Source organism: Grus americana, chromosome 12, assembly GCF_028858705.1.
Source record: "Grus americana isolate bGruAme1 chromosome 12, bGruAme1.mat, whole genome shotgun sequence".
NCBI lineage: Eukaryota > Metazoa > Chordata > Aves > Gruiformes > Gruidae > Grus > Grus americana.
Window position 1 is genome coordinate 8,959,520 of NC_072863.1, and position 25,135 is coordinate 8,984,654.

At 46.6% G+C, this 25,135-nt stretch overlaps 1 protein-coding gene across 2 annotated transcripts in view; it reads left to right on the plus strand.

Moving 5' to 3' along the window:
- The window catches only part of GPC3 (glypican 3), a 153,411-nt gene that overhangs the window by 53,812 nt on the left and 74,464 nt on the right, over nucleotides 1–25,135 (plus strand). For both annotated transcript variants that reach the window (XM_054839327.1, XM_054839328.1), the window contains exon 3: nucleotides 16,588–17,282. In XM_054839327.1, coding sequence (XP_054695302.1) covers nucleotides 16,588–17,282 — 695 coding nt within the window. The remainder of the gene's footprint in view (nucleotides 1–16,587; nucleotides 17,283–25,135) is intronic.

Consider the following 25,135-nt stretch of genomic DNA (forward strand, 5'->3'; position numbering starts at 1 on the left):
GAGGAGGTGTTTGCAATAAATCCAGCCTAATTCTCTCTGCAGACAGGGTTTTAAAATTTCAGGCCTGGGCTGGAAGAGTGGATCGTTGCAGGAGTGGGTTTGCACAGGAATGTGAAGGGTGAAAAGCAGTTTAGCTTCTGCTTGTTTGTTTTTTTCCTACTATCTAGTTGATATTACTGCCTAGTTCACTTTTTTGATGGAGAGAAAAACTTTGAGAGCATGTGCTAAGAAATTAGCTGTGGGGATTCCCAGTCCATTTTCACGAAATCTAGCAAGGAATGGAAGCGATGCTCTGTTTGTTTACATAGTTTAAAAAAAGTTCCAAAATTTAAATAAACTTACAATTAGTTTCAGTCTTTGCCATCCACCCTCTTTTATCCAGCATAAGCCCAAAGAAAAACCTCTAAGTCCTTAGGTGAAACAAGCCTTTCCCTGGCTGGCGGTGGCCATCAGAGGTGTCTGGCAGAGGATGGTGCTGCAGGAACCACCACAGCAGGGCTTCCTCCCTTGGGCTGCCTGGGAGATGTGGGTGCTGGTGGGGATGCGCTGCCCATCCAGGCTGGGACCTCTTTGCATGTGGATTTGGGTGGCGGCTGCAAATCACCTCCACACCCAGCCAGGGCGTTCACGTGGCTGGTTATTTAAGCCAGACACTTTTTGCTGTATATCAGTGCTGGAGGAAGAGCGTGTGCAGTCAAATCCATGTCAAAGTACCGTTAGAAATGACCAACTTCTGCAGCATCTGTCACTGACCTCTCTCTTTATGGAATCAATTATTTTGATTTTTTTGGTGTACAAAACTGAATGGCTATCGTACATATTCCATGTGACGCCTGGGCTCTCTCTGCTGACGGCTGCAGCTATGCCCCCCTGCTCGGGGGTGTTTGCATTGGAACGGCAAAGTAGTGTAACAGCTTGGTGGTGTTGGAATAACTGTATGCACACATAAGGGATTTTCAGCTTTAACTTCAGATTTGACAGCAGAAAATGTGAAGTAGCAAAGCTCAGAGAGGAGCCCTTAACATTTCCTGTAATTCTTCCTCCCCCCCTTCTTTTTTTCCTGCTCCATGCAGGCTGATACACCGGCATTGTTAAACACGAACCTGCTGCTTGCTAACTCTCCTTTTTTTTTTTTTTTTTTTTTTTCTCCTGTCCAGTCCATATCACTTTCATGCTGCTTAGGCCAGCAGAAACACTTTGTTTAGGACAGGAACTGTAGCTAATAATTCATTCAGGAGCAAAAGAAATTAGCTTTTTCTCCTTAATTTTTCCTTTCCTAGCTTTGGAGGTGAATGCTGAAATTTGGTTGTTTCAGGGAGTGCCATGGGCATCCCGGGTGGGCAGCCCCAGCTCTCATGGGGGGTGTCGGGGTGCACCCTCCTGGCTCCGGCGCCATTCAGCCTGCGGGGAAAACGCGTCCGAATTTCCAGTGCCGCATCTGGGAGGAATCATTCGTGGTTTGAGGCCGTTTGAAATTGCATCTTGTGCTTACATGCCGCTTGTTAGGTCCAGGGGATAAATTGCACGTCTGCCCTGGGAAACGGGGCAGAGTAAGACCCCAGTGTTTTAAAATTGGTCATTTTTGTCTATATATAAAGGTAAAGGTTGGGACTCCCCTAAATCAGGGTAGGGTTACCCTGGTACTCTGGAAAGAAAACGAAAAGGAAAAAAAAGCTGAGGCTTTTGTGGGCGCTTCCCCATATCTTAAGCTAGTAAGTCTTTGGGAGACTTTGGTAAGTTTTTTAGTGGGGAGGTAAAGATTAGGATGAAACATGAGTGTCTTCATAGGAAAGATGAATTTGCAAAATGTTTTGCTGTCTCATTTGAGTGGAAGCATGTGGTTTTCAGTTCCCATAACCTTGGGGCATTATGAAATTGTGATTAAAGCCTTAAGAACAATGCGATCGGCATTAAAATTGGTAAGTTTGAAAAATGATACATTGTGAGGTTTTCCTTAATTTGCTTTTCTTGTCTTCCAGCACTACAGGTCACATTTTCAAGCTTTTTCCCACAGCAGTAAGGACTGGATTGTTTTGGTTTTTAATTGTAAACTGAGGTCTTTATATAATCCGCTCTGTCCAAAGCTGGGGCTTCGGGGAAAAAAACAGATTGTGCAAGATGTGAGAGCAATACCAGTGGTTGGGAATAGATTCAGCCTTTGTCAAAGGTGAAACTTTGCTACAAATATCATTATTGGAGTGGGGAATACACCAGTTTGAATCCTGACTCTATTTATATACCTAAGATGACACAGCATGAAAACATTCAGCATGCAAAGAGCAAACTTTATCATTAAATATGTCTTTAATAGGTTTCTCTATTTGAGCTTTCAGGGGAGAAAATAGTCTATTGGCTGTCTATACAAATTGGGCAATAATTTAGATGGTACTTGATGATGGGAAATCAGAAACACAGCAGTTGCTCTGAGCAGCAGAGATGTAGATGACACTTCTAGCTTTTTATGTTGCTACCCATTTTTTTTTAATTTGTAGTCTATTTACCTGGATGGTTAATTCATTCATGTGCAATTAGAAAACCCCACAATGCAGACTTCATGGAGACTGCACATAAAATGCAGGGGCTTAATAGGGTATTAGAGATTCATCTGGGTGCCTGAAATACAGAGGATCTTTGATTTGGTTTGTGTCTAAGTGGTCTTTGTTTAACTGATAGCTGCTAACTTTGTTTAACCGGTAACACATGTTGTGCTGTTACTGGTCTTGACCTTTTTCCAGTTAAACTGGCTTAAAATGAAAGTGTTTATGGGGAGATTCTGCAACCCTGGCGTCCATGGGCTCTTTGTCTGGACCGAGGGGGGGGTTGGTGTCTGGGGGGAGTTAGCCGAGAGCTGCATATTTGCAAATTTTAATGGCTCTTGCTCCAGACAACTTTTAACATGCTCCCTGCACAGTCATGCTGGGCAGGAACTGCTTTTTCTATAGCCAGCTTTGGTTTTGTCACTGTGGTTTTATTGCAGTTTAGATTTCTTGGGCATCTAAAATGCCGTCAAATTGGTAACAGGACGAGGAGAGAGGCTTGCAGAGCAACCCTGGGCTTAGCAATAGCAGAGCAGGCTGCTGCGTGCATGGGAGAAATGAAAGGAGTGCTTTGTGCCCGACTTTGTGTGCTTCAGAGAAAGGCTGGGCCCATGTCTGCGTGGACCTGCTTTGAGCTGCTGCTTCTGGAAGTCAGGAGGAGCTTTTCCAAAGTCTGTTGCAGTGAATGGACCGTGTTTGGGAAGAAGTGTCAGCAACAGAGCAAGTCCGTCCCATCTGATCACTGGCAGCGTTTTCACTCTGCCTTTGACTCAACCTCCATGAGCCTGCTCCAACTGTTGTGCTGAGCATCCCCTCTCTGTGTTAACTGCTGTTAGTTTTGCTCACTTGCTTTCCCCATCTGCCCTGAAGGTGAAGGGAATCTGTCAACTGTTTTGTAATGGAAAAGCACATTGGGAGGGCGGCCACGGTGTTGCAATGTGGCCGTGGTCAAGTGTGTTTTCCAGGCAGGCTTTTGTGGGTGCAGGGATGTTGTAGGGCTTCTTTGCTCCTCTGCTGGCCCCAGCTCTTCCCCTGCCTGTAAAGGTCTCTTCGTTGGCTGATGGACAGAGGGTGTGGGTTTCACCAAAGGGGCTCAGGGCATCTGTAGATGAAGGGGCGCAGACTGCCCATCAGCTAGGGCAAAACTGCCCTGGTGCTTCACCCTTTTTGTCCCGACTCAGGGTGAGGCTGTTCTGGAGGACCTTCAGGAAGGTCCTTGGGAAAGGAACCTTCCAAGGTCCTTGGGTCTTGTATGAAAAGCTGAAAACTTTGAAGAAAAGTGAGGACATGTGTAGAAGAATGCTATTTACTTCAAACAGGAAAATGTATTTTGATATAAAAATGGGATACTGTCTGTAAAGAGGACGTTCACCCCTCCTCATGCATGTGGAGAGCCAAATTTTTTCCTAGTGCCAGACACGGGCATACAGGTCTCCCCTTCTGTCTTTCCACGGCTCTTCTCCATGCGGTGATGCTGCATGCTGCTTGAGCTCGGCTACGACTTGAGCGAGGGAGGTCTGACCCCAGATCTGAGCTTTCTACTACCCCGTAGGTCAGATCAAAACAGCAAGGTTGTGTGGACTTCCAGAGACGTGGTGGGGATGTGGGCTTAACGCTGCTCTGCCAGCGTTTGATTCCTTTCCTTCTCCGCTCCATCCCTTTCACGTTCCTTGTGTGGGAGGCTGTGCAGTGGCTGAGCCGTGGTGGATGCTGACAGTCCATGAGCTCCCCTTTGCCGATGCCTTCAGAGGACAAACAGCAAATGATCAATTCAGATAGCGGAAAATGGGCTGGCTCTTCTTTCCGTCTCTAGAGGTTGTAAAAACTCCCATTACTCTGTTACCAAGAAGGATCCATCTCTGATGTGCCTGAGCCAGCCAGTTAAGTGCAGACCTCACAGGAAATGAATTTTTTGATTCTTGACAAGAAGTCAACAAAGAGTAGCTTTTCAAGGGAAAATATTCTTTCTGGCAGGAACAGTGGTAGGCTTGGTGTAGGCAAGGCGGTTGCCTTTGGACCAGAAATTTCTGTATTTGAACCTGAGCTCTTTCCCCCCCTAATTTTTCTCTATCGATATAAAAAAAATCAGGTGTTGATTCCCAAAGCAACCGAATAATTGTACATACGTTGTTGTAACCTCTTAAATATGTCAGTGCTGCTGCTGCAAGAGGAGAAGCAATGTGAAGATTAGAAAAAGATGATGCCTTTTCTTATTCAGCAGAGTATCTCTGTAGAGGGAAGCATGCAAGCACTTACTCAAAGACTCACTAACACATTAACTACCTGGACTGGGGTCTCCTTAGACAGCCATGGAGCAGTACGTCTTTGAAATGACCCTCATGGGCTCTGCCCTCCCTGTCCAGCAATAAACTAATTCTCAGGACTAATGGTAAAATTCTGCAAGGCGTGAATTCCCAACTTAAATAGATTTACAGTAAGTTAATAGATTTTTCAGCATATCTCTTGCAACCTATTTGTGGTAGCATCATTTTAACATGCACAGTAATTGAAAAAATTGTCAGGTGATAGGATTTATAATCCTCTCTGACCTGTGTTTTTCAGGCTTAGGAAAGGCTCCATAATAAACATAACATTTGCAGTAAGGAAATACCTTGTGTGGAAGTGTTCAGAAGGGTGGTGTTTCTGGGTGGTAACTTTGGAAAAAAGGATTCTGGAGTTATGAGAAGCTAGTACTTAGCAAATGCAACCAAGAGTTGCAGAATGGATGAGTTGGAACATTGTAATGATGAAGATGAATCTTCAACTTTGTTAGATAATATATTCTTTGTTGGTTTCCACATGTGGTTTTTGAAGTACGCAGTCTTTATTTTGAGAGGATTATACTGAAAGTATCCTTCAGAGAAAGTGTTTACTTTTTCCCAAGCATATTTGTCCTTGCTCCTTTTGTTATCATTATTTATAAATAAAAAGTTATATTGATCTGGAGATTATGTGTTAAACCATGTCTGAGCAATGGTTGCTCTATTCCTGAGAAAACCAGCTGCCATAAAACTTTTGGTAAGTTTATTGAACGATACTCTCCGTGTTTCTCTTTAGAAAAAGAACAAGCTGAATTTTAATTTACTGGGAACGTGGCTGAACACATGCCCCCCCCCGCCGTTCAGCAAGGGATTTAAGCCTGTGAGGAACTTTCGAGAGATGAATAGTGCCATTACTTTGCAGAGGATTATTCATGTTCTTGAAGGAAAGCCCGTCTGGAGTGCACGGTGGAGCCTCGGATCGATTTCTGGCAGCAGTGGTTTTGAGCCTTGCTCTTGAAAGCCAAATTATCATCTTGTGCTCCCGTTAAAACGGGTGCCTCGCCGTTACAGGAGGGAGTAAGGAGACAATAAAATATCTCCCCTTTAAAAAATGACTGTTAATCAAAACAGGGCTTTGAGCCAGGGCAAAGGGGATGCAGGAACTGCGTGGGATGCTGGGGCTGGCCCAGCCATGGGCTCAGCTGGTGCCACCAGGATGTGATGTCTCACCTTCTGCTTCTTCCCTGGGCAGGGACCTGCCCATGCATCAACTTGAAAACTAAAATCGACCAACCAACCAAAAAAAAAAAACCCCAAACCAACCTCCCCACCAAACAAAGAAAACCCCACCAAAAAGCCCAACCAAAAACCCTCACCAAACCACCCTCCCCCACAAGTGAACAAACAAACGAAACAATACCCAGCCCCCCTGCCCCCAGCAGAACAGACAGGTTTTTTGGGAGCTCCACTCAAGATACCACAGAGGATGGGAGGAAAGAAGTCAGTCCAATTTTTGGAAAGTGCTAAATCTGGAAACTGGGACCATGGGTATGTCCTCTTTTTTTTAATGGGTGGAGATGGTGCCTGGGTTTTTGTCTGGGCTGTCCTGAGCCCTGTTGTAGGGGTGTGGGTATGGTGTCCTGTGTGTCCCCATGGCATCTCTGACAGGATGGGGGTTTGGGTACCCTGCCCCGCGTCGAGCAAGATGCTGCTAAAATATTCTGTGTGTGCCCAGTGAGTTGGATGCTGCCGGGGAGCATCGGAGGGGCTGGTTGCACGTGTGCTACTGAGATGATCCATGGTTTTATTTCCATGTTAGAAACCCCTGTCCTTCTCTGAGGTGTCCTGAGACAAATTGGCCTAAAAATCACTAAATTACTTTTGAGAGTCTGGGTGCTGTTCTCTGTCTTGGAAACAGCCGCTCCTTAGGGGAAGAGAGTCCCACCGATGTTGTTTGCTCTATGTTACTGAGCAAATGCCTTTTCCAAGTTCTGCCAGCACAGGTAGGAAGCCAAAATCAGAAATAAAGGGGCTGAACTGACTTAAAAACGGTCAACAGGTGCCCTTAAATAAGTGCAAGTCCTTCATGTTACTATAGGGATCAAGAACTGATCTTCTGCCATTTGCTTTTCATCAGGCAGTTGAGATAACTTTAAAGAGAATTTGGCCAGGGGAGATTATAAAGGAAGGAATTTGCTTCTTAAATAAATAGTCTGCACTCCATTGTTGGAGACTTAGCAGGCTGATAAAAGCCTGCTGGAATGAAAAGGAACCTGGAAAACCGTCTCAGATCTGCCTTGCTCTAAAGTTACTGAGACCAATGTACTTCCAAAGACTTTTTTTTTTTTTTGCTTTTTGAATACAAGCTCAACTTTGACCTAGTGGTTTGCTTTATCTTCACTTATTCTGATGAATAAAGGAATTTGCTAGGCATGCATTTTTTTAATTTTTTTTTTTTTTTCCAGAAATTGCTTAAACTTTTAGTTTAAAATAAATGGAGGAACTATGCAAACTGGTGTACTGGTCTTTAGAAATGCTTGGCTTGTAAATTTGGAGGGACTGTATGGAATCACTTGCCCTCTGCTTGAAATGTGGCTTTTTGTTCATCTTTTAAGAGGCATGCTGCATTTTCGATATCTTTATAATCCCATTAGGTAGATGCTGGAGCTTCCAGTTAGTGAACTATGGCTGGGAGGGATTGACCAAGTGCTGGTTTCCTTGTCTCTTCTCTCTTTTTTGGGAATGCACTTTGTGTTTAAAAATAAAAACAAACCAAATCCAGATGTGGCTTTGCAGTGGTAAAATCCCCGAGTCTGTGATATCTCTGTCTGCTCAGTTACCCAGGGCAGAAATGTTCCTTTCCTGGAGTTTTTGAAGCTATTCCTGCTGCATTGGGCTGTGCTCCCTGGCTGAGCAGCTGGCTCAGAATAAGACTTCTGGACTGAGACACTTGTTTCTGCAGCAAATTGGAGAGGTAAGAGAAACTAGAAGCAAAGAGTGTAAATATTTGGGGTAAAAAAAAAAAATGGTGAGGGTGAAAGTTCCCCAGTGATGTGACATTAGTTCTGAGCATGTTATTGATATAATTATAACATAACAAAAGCCTGGTGGTGCTGTTTTCAGTGATTTATTTTCTGTTCTGTGAGATTGGTTTAATTAACTTTTCCCCTTTAGAGGGAAAGAAGAAAACCTGAAAGATTTGGAGTGTACGTATTTCTGCGTGCCGCTGAAAGTGAACTCCGCGTGGGCTGACGCTGAGCTCTGCTGGCTCAGCACTCCCCGCTGCCTTCCCACGAGCCTGGCTTGGGTGAAACCGCTCTGACCCCTGCGGTCCCTGCCCTGCGGAGCAGCAGTTTGTGTCTTGCTCTGGGTAGTGCAGCCTCCCAGCCGTCCACTGGCCGAGGATAAAAACACCGTTTCTTTTGCAGTAAATCACTTCTGCAGGAGCAGTGTTCGCCCAGCACAAGTGGTGGGTGCAGAGTGTCCAGGCTCAAATCCAAGCCAAAGGCTTCCTTTCGTCCTCAGGCACTTGTGCATCTGGGCTCTGCCATGCCTCTTCCCAGCGGTTCTGCTGCATGGTGCATCCCTAAACTGGTGCCCAGTGATGGAGAGGAGCCTGGACACTTGAACCGCAACCCTTATGTGGGCTTCAGCACCTGGATTGGGGCATGGGGCGATGTTTATTTTTCTTTGGTCTGACAGGTTACCAGCACAACAGTTACCTTTTTGCTGCAAAAGCCTCTTACATCCCTGTCTCTGCTTTTCCTACTTGTGTTTGCAGGGCTCGGTTTGAGCCTGCTTCTCCGGGCCCTCATTCCTCCCATTCCCCTTGGTTTTGATAAAGAATCATGTTCATTCACCACTCGTGCCAGCCCTGACTATTTGCATTTTTAACTTTGTCTTTATTAAATTTTCAGGAATCTTTTAAGCATTCGCACATCTGTCATGGCACAAAGGGGAATATTTCTTGATGTTCAGGAAAACAAATTATACAATATATGTGCAACCCATATTTAATCAAAAGCGCCACAGCCACATGTTCAAGCATGAACCCCCAGAAAAGATTTTACTGCAGAATCATTCTTGAGAGGTGTTTGCTGTGAGATTTTTATGGGCTTTTTTTGAAATTTCACTTAGTGTGGGCTTCCTACATTAGAGTGAGTCCTCCTGAGGGTCTCCAGGAATCTCTCAAGGCACCTCGGTCCCCCTCAACAGAAAAGCTGCTTTCCTGTGGTCCCCTCCAGCATCCCTAAACCTGGCTTTGGCTGTTGTGAGATGCGGATGCCTGCAGAGGGTATGGAGCTCTGCACTGAACTCCCTCTAGGCAGGGTCCGGTCCAGGCATGGACCACCACGAGAGGCTGCTTGAAGGTGGGGAGCCGTGGGCACCAGCGTTTCTTGTCTCCTTGCTTTTGGGCTTGTAGGAGCTTGTGTTGGTGGGCTCTGCTGTCTGCATTAACAAAGTTGTTGTGTGCGGGATATAAATAATAAATGGGTGAACCACAGTGTAACTAATTGCCTAACAGTCGGACTGTTACCTAGAATATAATAGGAGCGTGTTTTCAGGGCGATTTGAATGGGTATAATGAGATGCTAGCAGACAGTATTTTTATTAGAAACTTCAGGGAGTGTATTTTAAAATGCCAGGGCACTAGATAAGCTGAACAATTAAAAGTAAATGGCTTCAGAGCTTGGTGTTTTGATAGGCACAGATGATTAGAGAAGACACTTTTCTGACATGAGCATAATGATTTGGCTTTGGCTGGTGAGCTGGCTTTGGAAACTTTTAACTTGGCTCCTGCGGGAGTGAGGGTGATGGGCATGGAGCTGGAAGGAGCCCCGTCTCATTGAAAGGTTGGACAGACACCTTTCCTTTCTTGATATAGTGGTGATGGAGCAAAGGAAGAAAGCGCTAAACTTGATGGCTTAAAATTTGGAAGACGGAATAACTGGACTGTTCTAATTTTTATTACTAATCCTTTGAAGTTAATCTCATAAGTTTGGGAGCTTAAGTCCATAATTTTTATAGTGACAATATTGTAAAAGTAATCCAAAAGGCTTTGTCATAGTTGAAAAAAAGCATTTCCTAAGCTCTAAACCCAAATGTGCTCAGAGAAACAAACCCTGTAAGAGCAGCAGTGGCACCATCTGATCGGTTTTGTAATGCCACAGACAAAAGTAATTATGCTGCTTAGAAGAGCTTTTGTCTCCAGATAATGTTGTTAAAAACTTGCAGTGTAGTATAAATCATAACAGAACAAATCTGGAGTCTGCTCTTATTGCTGCCGGGGGAAAATCTCTTGGATTTTGTTTCCTTTCTGCTCAATATATTGCAAACCTTTTCCAAGTTTGTAAATAAATATTACCTGCTGTTTGAAAAATGACTTGTGGTTCATCTCACCAGTAGTGCCTGTGGCAGCCAGGCCGTTATTGCAAACAGTTGTTTCTCTCTTGGTGAGCTCTTTTGTGTGTCTTTCAGGAACATGGGCTGTTGTAATGAGTCTGAAGTTGTCTGATTCATTGGAGATATTAAAGAAGTATTTCCTTTAGAGCTCACTCACATGTGGATGCCTACAGCTCCTTTCTCCGCTTCCTAGCAGTACCGCTGCAATTGCCGTGTCAGAAAATATTTTTGCAAGCTTACAGAAAGCAAAACTTTTGGCGGTTCTTTGATGAACATTTGAATTCCCATCAGTGAACATGGGTGGAGGCTTTTTTTGTGGCTGAGCATTTTTGGGTTTTTAGCTGTATGAGACTTAAAGGTTTGGAAACACTGGTCCTGAAGGGGACACAGAGATTGCATTGGCACCAGGTTAATTAACTGATGAATTTTCCACCACCCTGCCTGGACATCCATGTTTTTGCCTCAGGATGGAAATGATTCCCATGGGCTGAGGGATCCCAGTGCCTTGTTCTCTCCTGGTGTGATTTGTGTCCTGAGGAGTGAAGGGAGAAGGATTTGCGTCAATAGGTCATTTCACAGGCAGTAAATGAGGTTTTACTGTTGTCAGGGAAGTGCTAGAGAGCAGGAGGAGCTGGAGCAGCTCAGCAGGTGAAGCCTGGCCAGGCTGCTCTCCAGCCCCAGCAGTTATTGCTGCATGTTGCACAGAGACTTTGGTGCCAGGTCCTGGGAGAAGGGACCCTCCACGGAGGGTATCTGGGCAGCAAACACGGGGACATGGGGAGAGCCATCCGTGCCTGAAGGAGGGATGTCAGCAAATCCAATGAGCTTCAGGAGCTGGTTCACTTGCTGCCCTGGAGCAGTCGCATCCTTAGATGAGATTTGTTGAGGGAGAAGGGGCACGTTCACACCCAAAAGGTGGTTAGAGTTCATTTTTGTATGTAGAGCTGGTGAGCAGGACAGGGAAGCGCTGCATGTGGCGTTGCAGCCTGCGGTGCTTCCAAGCAGCATCATCCTGGGAAAGGTGTAGTGAATCATGAAATGCATCATTGTCTGCAGAGAGAGAAATTCTGCTGGATGCCAGTGATCCGTGTTGATCTCCAGGGAGGTTTCTGCTACACAGAAATCACTTTCTTGTTTGTTTTACTGTTTGGCATAGTTTGTGAGATTCACCACTCTGCCACAAAGTCCTGGAGGAGATGGCCCTGAAGCTTTTATGGGGAGGTAACAACACGATGGTGACTCTGTGACCTTGTCTAGGATTACTTGCGTGGCTGTCTCCCAAAAAATAAAACAGGGCCTTGTCTTTACTAGCTCTTGGCAGTAGAATAACAAACATGTACTTCCTCAACTGTGAAGATGTATTTTTACGTGGTCAAGATAAAGCTTTAAATGTGGGGAGACAATTGCCTGGTTTTTAAGAAAAGCATCTTTTGCAAAGGTGCAAATGGGAGTTGGGAGCTCAGCTCCTGATGGGCAGCGGGAGCAGTCATGGTGGGAACAGCCATGCTGGGAGCTTTCCTGCTCAGAGGGCGCTTTATGGTTGCGTGGTTTGTGTGCCCAGATGTCAAGAAACAGTAAAATCAAGGTTGTAGGTGCAGTTTTAACCCCTTGGTGTCCACATGCTGGGGGTGACTGGATGTCACACAATCTGGCACTTCCACCCCACTTTATTCCCTTACAAGATGCACTATGGAAGATGGGCTCCTAATGCAGCAAGTTTGCTGTGCAGCTCCCTCATCTTTGGTGTGCCTGTGCTGAAGAGGACTTGTGCACTGTGCTGTGATGCACAGAGAAGGGCAGCTCTCCATGTGGGAAGCTTGTATTTGCAGCACAAGAGCAGCAGCACGGTGTCGGAGGGGCAGGCACGAAGCCCATGCCGTGCCATGGTGTCTGACCGCTGCAGTGGGTCCTGCTTTCCCCTCTGCGCTGCTCCGTGCCAGCTCACATCATCTCCCCGTGGCCAAGGTGGTGCAGGGAGGTGGAGCACCCGGCACGTCTGCTCCGTGTGGCTGCAACGATGGCTGCCGTGGTGCAGGTTTTGGTGAGCTGGCATGGAGGGGTAGAGGGAGGACAGACCTCCCTGTTCCTGGCAGCAGCACCTTTCCAAACACCTGTTGCTTGTGAAGCTGCACCCACTGACCTCAGACCTAGGGGTGCTGGATCGGCGCTGGGTGCTGTCTCTGTTGCTCCTCGGGCTCTGCAGCTGCTGTTGGATTTCGGCTCTCACCTCTCCGGGGGATGCCATGCAGGAATAGCTCGCTGGGGCTGCTTGCGCCAGCTCCTTGCGGTTCAGGTGACTGCATCACATAATCCCTTAAATAAACTCATCAAGCCCCAGACTTGGCTGGAGCCTCCTGCAGCCTGAGGGAGCCAGCAGGTTAATCCGGAGCTCCTCCAGCCCTGGCATCGGCCCCTTTGAAGTAGCTGCAGCTCAGGAGCGAACGCGCCTTCTCAGGAAAGCTGGCGTTTGAACTAAGCAGCAGGCTTTTATTATTTGAGCCGAGAATGCAGTGATTTCCTTCTCCCACCAGTAATCCCCACTCAGGGCACCGTTATGCTCTTTTACAATTTATTTTCTTTTCTCTAATTGCCAGTTCGCAGTGGCCATGCAGCTCTCCCTGGGCTGTGTTCTGGGGAGCTTTTGCACTTTGAAAGCAGCTTAGTCCTTCCCTCCTGGCCACTGGAACCAGGCAGCAATTCCTCTCCAGGTGCTTCAGCAAGAGCCCTGCCAGAAAAATAAGTAATAGCCCATGTTTTTCAACTGGTGCCTGATAACTGTGGTCTAGAGTTTCAGCTTTCATGCATCCTCTGGGAGCCCTGATAAACTGCCCTCGACAGAGATAGACAACAGATGTACGGTACCAGTGCAGCAGGTACGATGCTTTGCTGATGGTGCTCTGGCTCAAATCCTGCATACGGTCCCTTTGTTTCACCTGGGCACAGTGTGGTTCTTCCCATCCGTCCGGGGACAGAGCACCGTGGTGCTGTGCGTGGCTAAGTTGCTCTTAGGTTTTGTCCCTGTGCTGACTGAAATGACTTTGGAGTACAATTTGTGTATGTGATCAGCACCTTTAGGTACCTGCAGATGAGATGTGCTGAAGAGCTACCCAGGCAGGACTGACTTTCTGGTGTGGTGGTCCTTGGCAGCTCAGGCTGTCATCTGCCCAAGCCAGACTCGTGGGTCAGGGCTCTTTAAATTTTAGTGCATGTAGAAGTGGGGTTTTTTAGAGTTTGGTGGTTTGGGGGTTTTTTTCCCTACTAATCACATATAAGAAAATATTTTAAAAGCAGATAAATAACCATGTGTATGATTGAGTTCTGCTGGGTGTGCATGGCTATGGGGATGGAGACAGGAAGGCGTGAGCTCCGCTCTGCTGTGCAGTCCCTTTGCCTGCTGGAAGCTGGGTGCAAGTCTGATGGTACACTTTATCAGTGCTGTTAAGGTATTTGCTCTGTTCAGCTAGACCTGCAAGCCAGCTGCCTTAAATTCTTAAATTGCGTGTGGGTTTTTTTTTTAAATATCCTTGAAATAAATAGAAGAAAGAAAAGATTCAATTGTCCTCCAGCAATAGGAGTTTCAATAATGCCATGTTATGAGCAGGGCAGATTTTACCAGCAGCAAATCCAGACTGTGGGATTTTATGGGGGAGCAGAAGCCCCTGCTGCTTCTGTGATGCGACGTCCCCTCCGTTTCCCTGTGAGCCTCACTCGTGGGAGCACGGGGGACTGACCCGCAAAGTTTCCTGCTCTTTGAAGTGCTCGGAGTCTGGCTGGGGGTCACTGCTGCTGCTGGCAGCTGGGGCTTTAATATTCTTCCAGCCAGTCCTTTGCAAGGAATATTTCAGAATAAGCAACTACTAGGGGAGTTGGGTGTAAAAGATTTTGGATGTCTAAGAGACTTTTTTTTTCTTCTTTTTTTTTTTCCAATGTTTTATTATTTCTTGCATCTATTAATTGGGCAGCAGGAGGCTCCATACACTTTTATAGTCCCTGTTGCTTGCTCTAATGGATATATGGAAAGGCTCCGAGGCACATAAAATAGACACTCTTAGCCAGTTATTATGATAAAAATTATGTGCATGTCATGACCTTTAAAGCAGTGGGACTGTGTGTGCATGCTCTTCTGATATGCCACTGTTCTTGATTCCTTTCTGAAGCATTTCTCGCCGTAGGAGGTTTGCATAGGAGCTTGGAATATTTTTCTAATCAGCGAAGAGTCTCTTGGCTCTGATGGTAACTTGCAAAGCACAGAGGAGCAAGAAAAGGGAAGAGGGATGACTTTTTTCTAAGAGAACTAACAGAGAAGAGGTTAAAGGCGAATGGTGAGGCACAGCATGAAAATCCTGGCATCGTCTGCAGTGCTGTCAAAAAAACACTGGCCCAAAAAGTGCTTTGTGCTCTTTGAGGAAAAAGCTATTCTGGTGCTCTTGAGGATAAAGAAGGAAAAAAAGTTTTGTAATCCATGTGCCCTATTTAAAGAGACTTTTTTTGTTTTAAAACTTTTAGTAACAGTGCAACCAAAATGTGCTCTGCTTGCAGAGCCTAGACGTTTACCCCGCTCTGTCGCACGTGCCGTTGTGCCTGGAGAGCTTCGCAATATTCTGTCCGGGTGTGAGGGGTGAGATGCCTGCTGTTGTGGTGAAGGAGGCGTGGAGAGAGGGGCTCCGTGCCCTTGTGCTGCTGCAGCCCTCAGCCTGCGGTGGTGGGTCTGGTTGCTGTCGGCTGGGAATGCAGATGGTTGCTCTGGGTTTGCTGGGGCGGTCCTGGTGCGGCTGGCGGGAGCTGCGGACAAAATGCTTCAGTGGCACGCCCGGGAGGCGTGCAAGGCACCAGATGGGATAGAGACAATGTTGGCAAAAGTATATCGGTCATTTTTGCTTTGATCGCTGCTCACACCATAGCTTTCTGCCTGCCGGTGGGGGGGGCAGCAAATAGCAGCAGGTCCCTGTCCCGCCAGGCGTGCCTGCCCAGGGCGCACCCGGGAAGACAGAGCTGGAAGTCCTGGGGATGTGATGGTCTCAAAAGCTCTCGAGTAACGCGGGGGGTTACGCAGGGCAAGCAGCAAGGCCTGACATTGCTTGCGATAACGTTGATACCGAGGCCCCGTGGAGAGGCGTCAGGCCACGCTCAGCTGCATCCCAGCCTTAACAAATGGGAAAAATAACACTTATGGTTTTAAAAATTAAACATTCCTTTTTAATTATTGAACGTGAATAATTTTCATGCAAATTGAGCCTGGATGTTTGTTTCCAGAGCGACACAGTTGAGAGTGGTTACATTGCGGGGTGTCAGTGACCTGTGAACTGAGAGGCTGTTCATTATTTTTAGCGTTTTATGAATAGCACCCTGGAGGGTGGGACACAGCCTGGCAGAGTTGGCCAAAGAAAGAGACTTTAGTTTGCACCGATGGCCTCCCCTTCTAATGCTTTAACTTGCAAACTGGGGTGTGTGTAGGTATGTTGTCTTTACGTACCTGGGTGTGGATATTTTGGAAGCCTCCTTGTGAGCAGGGCTGTAATTAAAGGAATAACCCTGCAGTGACTGTGCTGCGGGAGGCTCTCCCGCTTACCGCGTGGAGGAGGTGTGGGCAGAAAGTCCTCGAGTCTGTGAAGGTGGAGAGTGGAGAATGCACCCTGGCTTTTCCTGGCAAACAGATGGTCTCCGTGTAAAACCTGAGCTTCACGGGGCAGTTTGGCACAACCTGATGTGTGTGAGACAGTCCCGGCTGGGCACCCGCAGATGGGTGCTGCGTCGCCGGCTCTCAGCATCGCTTTGGACCGTGGAGCAGCTCATGTCCAGGGCAGATGAAACATTGGATCTGCGGCTGAAGGGAGCCTGGTGCATTCGGGAAAGCGACAGTGCTGCGGGGCCTTTTCGAATGGCTTTGAGGAGACTTAGTGCAGGGTGGGTGCTGGGGGTTGAATCTGAATATCCTCTGTGAATATTTTCCTTTTCATAATGGAATGTCAGCATTTACTGTTTCCTGATTTTAAACACTGTACAGTTTGTCAAACGTTTATCTCTGCCTTAAATTAAGTCTTGAGATAGAATTTCTGTTAATTTCAAATCAATATGAAAGAGGGAGAGAAAGAAATTGCAGTCTAGCCATTTTCTTGAATCAATATTTTCTTTAAAAGCTGAAATGTTAACTAGATCATAGTTTTTGCCATTTTGAAATGTAGCTTGTGTTTAAAGAATATATGCATTTCCCCTGAAAATCGCTGATGCCGCTAAGTTTTGCAGCAAGAGTGGCTGCCAGCAGGCGTTTGACCTGAAGCGGGCAGGATGGGACTAGCCTTCGCAGCAGTACTGTGGTACAATGTTATCCTCCCTGTTCCTGAGCTCATCGTCTCTTAATAACTTCTTCTTTTGTTGTTGTTTTGCAGAAGCCTTTGAAATTGTAGTACGGCATGCAAGAAACTTCACCAACAGCATGTTTAGGACCCACTACCAGCGCATGGGGCCCAGAGCTCTTAAGTTTGTTGGAGAACTTTTTACTGATGTCTCGCTGTACATATTGGGCTCTGACATCAGTGTTAATGACATGATAAATGAATTTTTCGACAGTTTATTCCCTTTGGTTTACTCTCACTTGATTAGTCCTGGTTTCCCCGATCCCTCCGTGGAGATGACTGAATGCCTGCGGGCAGCCAGGAGAGACCTCAAAGTCTTTGGTAACTACCCGAAGGTGATGATGACGCAGGTGTCCAAGTCACTGCAGGCCACGAGAGTCTTTCTGCAGGCGCTGAACCTGGGGATTGAGGTGATAAACACTACAGACCACTTAAAATTCAGCAAGGACTGTGGACGAGCGCTGCTAAAGATGTGGTACTGCTCACACTGCCAGGGGCTCCTCCTGGCCAAGCCCTGTGCTGGCTACTGCGGCGTGGTGATGCAAGGATGCTTGGCAGGCGTCGTAGAGATCGATAACCACTGGCGAGAGTACATTGGGTCTCTGGAGGGGCTGACCAAAGGCATGCATGGCATCTATGACATGGAGCATGTCCTCCTGAACCTCTTCTCCTTGGTGCGGGATGCGATTGTCTACGTGCAAAAGAACGAAGGAAAGCTCTCGACAACTGTGAGTAGTTTTCTGCAGTTCCTGTAGCTCACTGCCACGGCAGGGCTCAGTTGTGTACCATGAGCTCTACATGTTGAAAACAACCTACCCCAAATGCTCTAATTACTGCTCCTCTCCCCCCGCCCCCATTTCTCTGACTTTTAAAAAGCTCTTGGTAGCAACTGAAACTGGTGTTTGTGGGGCCTGGGCTTCAGTTAAGGGCTTTGCCTCTTTTCAGGTTGGTCAGAGCAGAAGGGTCTGGAGTCATCCTGGCATCAGCCTTGCAGCTGGGGTGTGAGATCAGGAGCTGAGATGTCCCAGCATCTTCAGTGCTCACTGGGCACTGTACTTGCCTTGGGCAGCTCTGAAAGGCTGGTCCTGCTCTCCAGGTGTCCCCTGCCTCGTTTAACATCGCTAAAATGTACCTCCAAATAGGTGCCAAGCGGAGGCATGTACTGTGGCATCCCCTGCTTCCGGATTTACTAAAGGACATCTGCTTTTCCCTCTTTTGGTAACTCATTCCAGTTTCGGGCCAAATTTAATCCTGGGATGAGGTTATTTCTTATTTATTAGGAGTGACCTGACTCTTTAAAAACACATTGTGTGAATTTTTGAGCCTCCCAAGAAACTGAGGCTTTCTTGTTTAGAAAATCCTGCTGCTCTTTTTGAATGCCAAGGACAAATGGACTGTGATAATGCGACGCTTGTTTTGCAGAGGAGATTTTTCCTGAGACGCAATTGAGCTGCTCCATGCAGGTAGGGTAGAGTTGGGGATGGGGGCGAGGGTGCGGGAATGTTGTTACAGTTTGCTTAAAGCCAATGATGATTAAAATCTGCCGCTGTTTCCCTGTTAGCTGCTTGTTCCTGTCAGTCTTGACTCCTGTTTACAAAAGAACCATGTTTATGTAGGTCACTGTAGTACTTGCACTGTAAGTAACTCTTATCTTTTTGGGGGACCATGGAAATGTATCGGCTTATGGATTTTGAGCTATGTGGCAGTCAGCCAGCAGCACTCTTCTGTGCTGTTTTATGTGCCATCTTTGCTCGGTGATTGCCTGAGACATGCCACTGCATATCTGCAGGCTGTGAAATAATGTGGCGGCACTCGGGCAGTTTCACACCCCCTGGCACACACGGTGTAAGCTCTCTTCATTGCTTAGAAGGGATTTAGGGAGCAAATCTCCAATAAGTTGATTACTCTTGTGTTGCGGTGAGCAGGAGGCTGTGGCTGAGGGCTGGGGTTTGGTGTTGGTCACCCGGGCAGATGGATGCAGGCAGGACGCATGGGCAGCATGTTAGGCTCCAGGGTACAGTGCAGGACACTGGCTTTCAGTGCCCTAGCCCTTTTCTGCAGAAAATCTATTTTACGGCCTGCCAAGTGTTTCTTGTGTTCCCAGGACTGCAGGGAGGTTCCAGCTGATGGGGTCCAGGGGCAGGAGCTCTGCTGGACTCAACTTCTGCTGCCATGGAGCCAGGGCAGGTGGTTCTCCCATCAGTCAGAACCTGCCACCCTTCTCTGGAACAGCAAAGGAGCAGAGATGTAACTGTAGGTTTAGCCTGAGGTCAGGTGAGATGGAGAATTCATGTTACAGGTGATAATGATGTATACAAGAGAGAAAATCCAGCTCAACTCTAAGTCCAGGTAGCATTTCCAAGGCAGTAAGAAACAAAACTTACTTCTACAGGTAGTGTGAGCCTATTTGATCTTGAAAGATCAGTTGACATATTCAGCTGTGAGCAAAAGCATCCAACATGTTTTGCACAGGCAAACCTGCCATGCTTGTAGGTGCTAAGGCAGAACAGAAGCATTGCCCTTACAGGCTATATGCTGGGTTTTGCAAGCACACACAACGTGTGCGTTGCTGTATGATCCTGAAAGGATGCTTGTCCTCCCATATCCTTCTTTTATTGGCACAACAATAAAAATGCACTTTTTCTTGAAGATGTCCATATATGCAGTGAAGGAACATGACTGTCAGTTGTATTATTGAATATCGAGACCTTGAACTGTCTACAGAGAACGTGTTTGTGGGAGAACAAGTAGGTGGAGCACCACTAAAGTCAGCGCAAGCCATGGCAGTACAGCCATAATCTGCCCATCCTCTGCCAAACCAGAACATAAATTGACTTCCTTTGAAATAAAAAAATCACTGAGCATTGCAAAACCATTCAGTGCTTTCGTACTTGATAGAGCTGTTTGAATTCATTAGTGGCATATATAGTTAGGTACTTATTTAAACATAACTCCTCTTAATTATTTAATACTTGAGTGATTCTTTTATTTGCTCTAGAGACATTTTTGAGTTACAGGAGTGCAGAGGAAAAAAATCCAAGCCAAGCAAGCCAATTGTCTGGCAATTGTCACTAAGAGAGAATGGCCACTGGGTTTTTAAAGTTTATTTTTAAAACACCGATGATGCTCAGTTAAGGCTCTTATGTCAAACCTGAGCCCAGAGCAAAATTTTTTACAAATGGCGGTATGAGCCGTTCAGTAGAGGAATAAGGCAGTAATGGAAGTGCTGACAGTCTTAACTACAGCATTGCAGATGGCCTGACTCTGATAGCTGGTCTGCATCTGGGATCTGGGGTAAATATCTCTGCCTGTAAGTGATGGAATACAATATTTTTTTTTTTTTTTTTTTTTTAGCTGTGCTGGAATGAAAGTTTCTCTGTTAAACTTATCAGTACATATTGAGTTTCAAAGAATATACCCGGAAGCAAACAGTTGTATTTACTGTTATCCTGTAAATATGATTGTTTTTAGACACCATTGTCATATCAAAGTATAAAATGCCGCAGGAGTTGCCTTTGAAAACGTGGGGCTTTGCTCTTGTGCTGGCTTCTTGTATCGACCTCTTTCATTACTGACCTTGGCCACCACTGCTTCTGTAGGCAAAGTTCAATTCACCAGTATGTTATTAAGGATAATGACAGGTTATTTAATTGTCATTAAAATCCCCTGGTATTATGGAAAACTTATCTTCCATGCCCGTAGTGATTATAGCCTGACTAACGACACTACTGCCCTTGCCTGTCCTTTGAGCTGCTTTGGTTTTTCATGCCATTGATGGCACTTCTGTGGCAGTAGTTTTTCAGGTGTGTTACCCAACTGAGCATCCTTCATGAGGCTGCTCCTCTGTCCCCCTCACCACCCACCTCTAGGCTGGGTGCAGGCATTTGCACGGGGACCTGGATCCTTTTTATAGCTTGCAGCAGACCTGGCTACAAAGGGCATGTGAACTTGAGCTCCAGAGGTGCTGCAGAGCCTCCAGGTGGGTTTCTGAGGATCTTTGCGGTCCACAAGATGAGGAGTCATACTGCTGTTAATCTGCTTTTGGAAAATGTGCACCTCCAGGCATGCATTTAAATGTAAGCCTACACACCAGTGGTGTTCCCGGTATGTAAACAGCAATGCAGAAGAGTGAATTCAGTAATACGGCAGTAGGCAGTTCCCATCCCAAACCTTGCTTTAATAGCTAATTTGTCAGCGATGGTGCATGTTAGGGCTTTATTATTTCTACAGTTTGTCTGTTTAAAAACTTCACCCCTAAAATATGCTATTAAAATACTTTATCAAGGAGGCTGAGTCTCAAGGCAGATTGGGAAAAAAATTCTTGTCTAGGGCTATATCTGTATCAATTTTCCTATCTGCTACTTTTTTTCTGGTTGAAAATGTGCATAGTACATCCACCTTTTGTAGATATTTTAATCATGAATGTAGAGAAGAGTGATTTCATACTTCTACCACAAACAAAGACAATTGGACAGATGCAGTACAAATAAACTCCATAAAATATTCAACCCCTGCACCTCTTGAAGTGAATGCTTTCTCTGCTGTTGGAAGTAAAGATGGAAATGTTGGAAGTAAAGATGGATGTTGAAAGACGGAGAGGGACTGTTTATCAGGGAGTGTAGTGACAGGACAAGGGGTAATGGGTTTAAACTAAAAGAGGGTAGGTTTAGGTTAGATATTAGGAATACATTGTTCCCTGTGAGGGTGGTGAGGCACTGGCACAGGTTGCCCAGAGAAGCTGTGGATGCCCCATCCCTGGCAGTGTTCAAGGCCAGGTTGGATGGGGCTTTGGGTAACATGGTCTAGTGGAGGGTGTCCCTGCCCATGGCAGGGGGTTGGAACAAGATGGTGTTTGAGGTCCCTTCCAACCCAAACACTTCTATGATTCTATGATTCTAAAAGAGAGACAATAAGTCTGGGGGCCTTACATAGCTAATAGTTGATCCCCTCTGGGGTTCCCTACCTTAAACCAGCACTGTAAGTTTATTTTGAAAGGGGTGCAGAGTTGAGGTGTGAAGGCTTTGATTTGACACAGATATTAATTTATCTACATAAATATTTTTTCTTAATGCTTCCCCCCCCCCAACTCATCAGGGTTTTGAACCCATCCCAACAGAGCAGGGAAACGACAGGCAACTCCTAGCATAGTGAGGCATGAACTGAAAAAGGTGGGTGGCTGGGGTGTCCTGGTTTTAGCCGAGAGGGTTGATTTTCTTCATAGTAGCTAGTGTGAGGATATGTTTTGGATTTGTGCTGGAGACAGTGTTGATAATATAGAGATGTTTTTGTTCTATGGACTTATTGTTGAGCAGTGCTTACACAGGGCCAAGGCCTTTTCTGCTTCTTGCACTGCCCTGCCAGCGGGATGGCTGGGGCTGCACAAGAAGTTGGGAGGAGACAGACAGGACAGGTGACCCAAACTGACCAAAGGGATATTCCATACCATATGACGTCATGCTCAGTTTATAAGGAGCTTGGGGGGAAGAGAAGGGGGGAGCGGCGGCGTTCGGAGTGATGGCGTTTGTCTTCCCAAGTAACCGTTACGCGTGACAGGGCCCTGCTTCCCTGGATATGGCTGAACACCTGCCTGCCCATGGGGAGTGGTGAATGAATTCCTTGCTTTGCTTTGCTTGTGCGCGCGGCTTTTGCTTTACCTATTAAAATGTCTTTATCTCAACCTACAAGTTTTCTCACTTTAACTTTTCCAATTCTCTCCCCCATCCCGATGAGGGGGGGAGCGAGTGAGCGGCTGCGTGGTGCTTAGCTGCCGGCTGGGGTAAAACCACGACACTGGGGTGAGGCTGTAGAAGTGTATTGCATATGAGGAGGAGGAGGATGCACTGCTGGTGTGAGTCGTCAGAGGAAGGGATTTGGGTTTTGGCTCCATTAGCTGCTTTGTCCTGCACACCCAGCGGGGCACGCGTCCCCTCCCAGCCCTTCGGATGGGGGTGGCAGGACTTCTCCTGCCCTTTAGCTGTCGCGTGGTGCCTCTCTGTCTGGACATGGAGCTGCAGTCGCCGATCCCTGCCTTGCACAGCGGGACTCTCTGCTTGGCAGGACCTGTGCTTGTTAGCGTAATTAGGGTCGGATGCAGAAGATACTGTGGAGCTGACGTGTTTGTAACGTGACCGAATCTGGTAATGGGAACTGGTTGTGAAGGAATACAAGATTCATATACAAGTGTCATAGAAAAAGTATATTATGGAAAACACCAGCAACCTACCACCAAAAAGACATATCAAGCAACTTCAGTTAGTTCGGGCATGTCAGGCAGGTGTGTCCCAGCCTGGGCATCTGCATCTCTAGGCAGAGATGCAAAGACATGGGCCGACAGAGCTGCCCAGCCCCTGCTGCTCCTCTGCAGTTGGTGGAGGTGTGTAGCTCTATCTGCAGAGCATTGCCTAGAAAGGAAAGAGCAGGGAACTTGGCGAAGCATTTTTCTTCACTCAGAACTGATGGCTGAGTTTCTGGAAAATCCTGTTAAATTGCAGGATAAAGGGAGCCAGACCTTTGTTCAATGGATTGCACCCGTCTGTGCTGGGGAGGGGAGCGGGTTAGAGGAAGGGTACCCACAGGAGTGAGTACAGGGTGGGAGCCTCAGCGTGCTTGCCCTGTGAGTGGATCCCTGCTGGTTTGCTTTCCTGCAAACATCTTTAAAAGACTGCTGAGGTCTGGATTAAATAGGTTATATAGCCATGCTGCTGAGGAAGGGAGGAGAAGCCACAGCACAGGCTGGGTTTGCTTTTATTGCAAAGCCGGAGCGCTCACCGCAGCCAGAACAGGCAATGCCGGGTGTGAATCCAGCTCTGACACTGGCCATGGGAAACTGCCGGGGGAGTCCCAGGGAGGAAGAGAGTTGCGCAAACTATATCTGCATTTGCCCTTGATTTTTTGGGGAATCCTGGTAGGAAGACCACGAGCATGCTGAAAAGATAGCCAGCTACTTTGATTGCTTGTAGCACAACACAGCATTGCTCTGTTGCAACTTGGTGTAGAAATTTGCAGCACCAGCACGTGCACAGGGATGAAATCCAAGAACATGTAAGTAAAGGGCCTTTGAAAATATCCCGTTGCCTAACACAGTCATTCAGTTCGTTTGTCAGCATGGTGGTGCCAGTGCGGTTTTCCCTGGATGCTGCCTGGGATCCGGCTCACCTGGCGACTTGCTGGGAGCTGCTTTGCTTGGTGGGTTACAGCAGCAGGGAGCTCCAGTGTGTTTTCCTATCTGCTAATGGATTTTTTTCTGTGCTAGAGCTGGCAAGAGACTTGTGAGGAAAGCTTTGAAATTACAGCGCTGTTCGAGAAGTCATTCCCTTTGAGACGCCGAGATCGGTTTCTTTGTACTTTTAATGCAGGTTGCTCTCTGCTGGCATCGCTCATGGGATAGTCGGCTGGATGTACAGCCTCTGTTTTTTCAGTTTCTTTATCAGCAAAGTTTAATCCTCAGGCTGTTCTTTAATGCTTGCTGGTAGCTAGCTCCATTTTTCACTTAAAACTGGAAATATGGGTGAGGTTTTGGGTTTCAGTAAGCTCAGACCCACTTGTAGCTATCCCAGGGTGGGTTTATCATGTACTTTTGTTAACCGTGTTGTGATAGGCAGTGTAACGTGCCTGATAAGGTGTGTTAAAGCAAGCATCTGTTCCCGCTGCAGGATGAAAATAAACCTGATCATCGAGGACAGTATCAGCAATGCTCCCGTTTCTGTGAAAATACCTTGGGAGCATTACAATTAGTTGTCTGAAGAGGTTTCAGATATTAAAGATTTTCTGATAGTTGGGGAAACATATGGCAAGGCGCTGAACTGTAAGGCGTTGATTTTGATCTAGAAATCCCAACGTTGTGGGTGGCTTGGCTGGTGCTGAAAAAATAAGGTCAAAAATTATTCATGCCTGCAGTTTTGCAACCCAGCATCAACAGTTTTGATCCAGCGACTTTGGCACGCTGTTGCTAGTCTTAAATCTTTGGTTTAATATTCAAATACACAGTAGCAAATTAAGGGTCTGCAACTCATTTTGGCATGGATGCTCTTGACCATTACTTGCCTCTCTAAGGGAGTGAGGCTCAGAGGTTATTCTCAGCCTAGTGCAAGTTTTGCTTCTTGTCTGGCCTGGGGAGGGAGGCCATTGGTACCTAATTAAGTACTTGGTACTTAATTCATTGCTAACAAGAGCTTTGCCTGTAGACGACACGGGTAGCATGCTTTCATGGTCTTTGGTCAGCCTTGCCATTTTTCTGCTGGGGTCCAGCATGGGCAAAGTGGCATACTGGTGTCCCCTTCTGCTTGTGCTGATGGCACGGTGAGGCTTCGGGTCAATTTGTCACTGAAATGGGACTGGAAGAAGCTGGGCGAGCACGCAGGGCTGCGCTGTGCAGAGCTTCTAGGTGGAAGCACTGGATGTGGCCAGCTGAAACCTGCCAGCACAAAGCCAGAGGAGGTGACATTGAATATCAACACGGGTTTAATTTAAAATAGCATTTGATTTTGCTTCTATTTGTAAATTTTTTTATTGTCCTCTCCTTTTTAACTCTCCCTCTGTCCTTTTAAGTGGATGCGTTCTAGCCTCTGGCATGTTGTGCTAT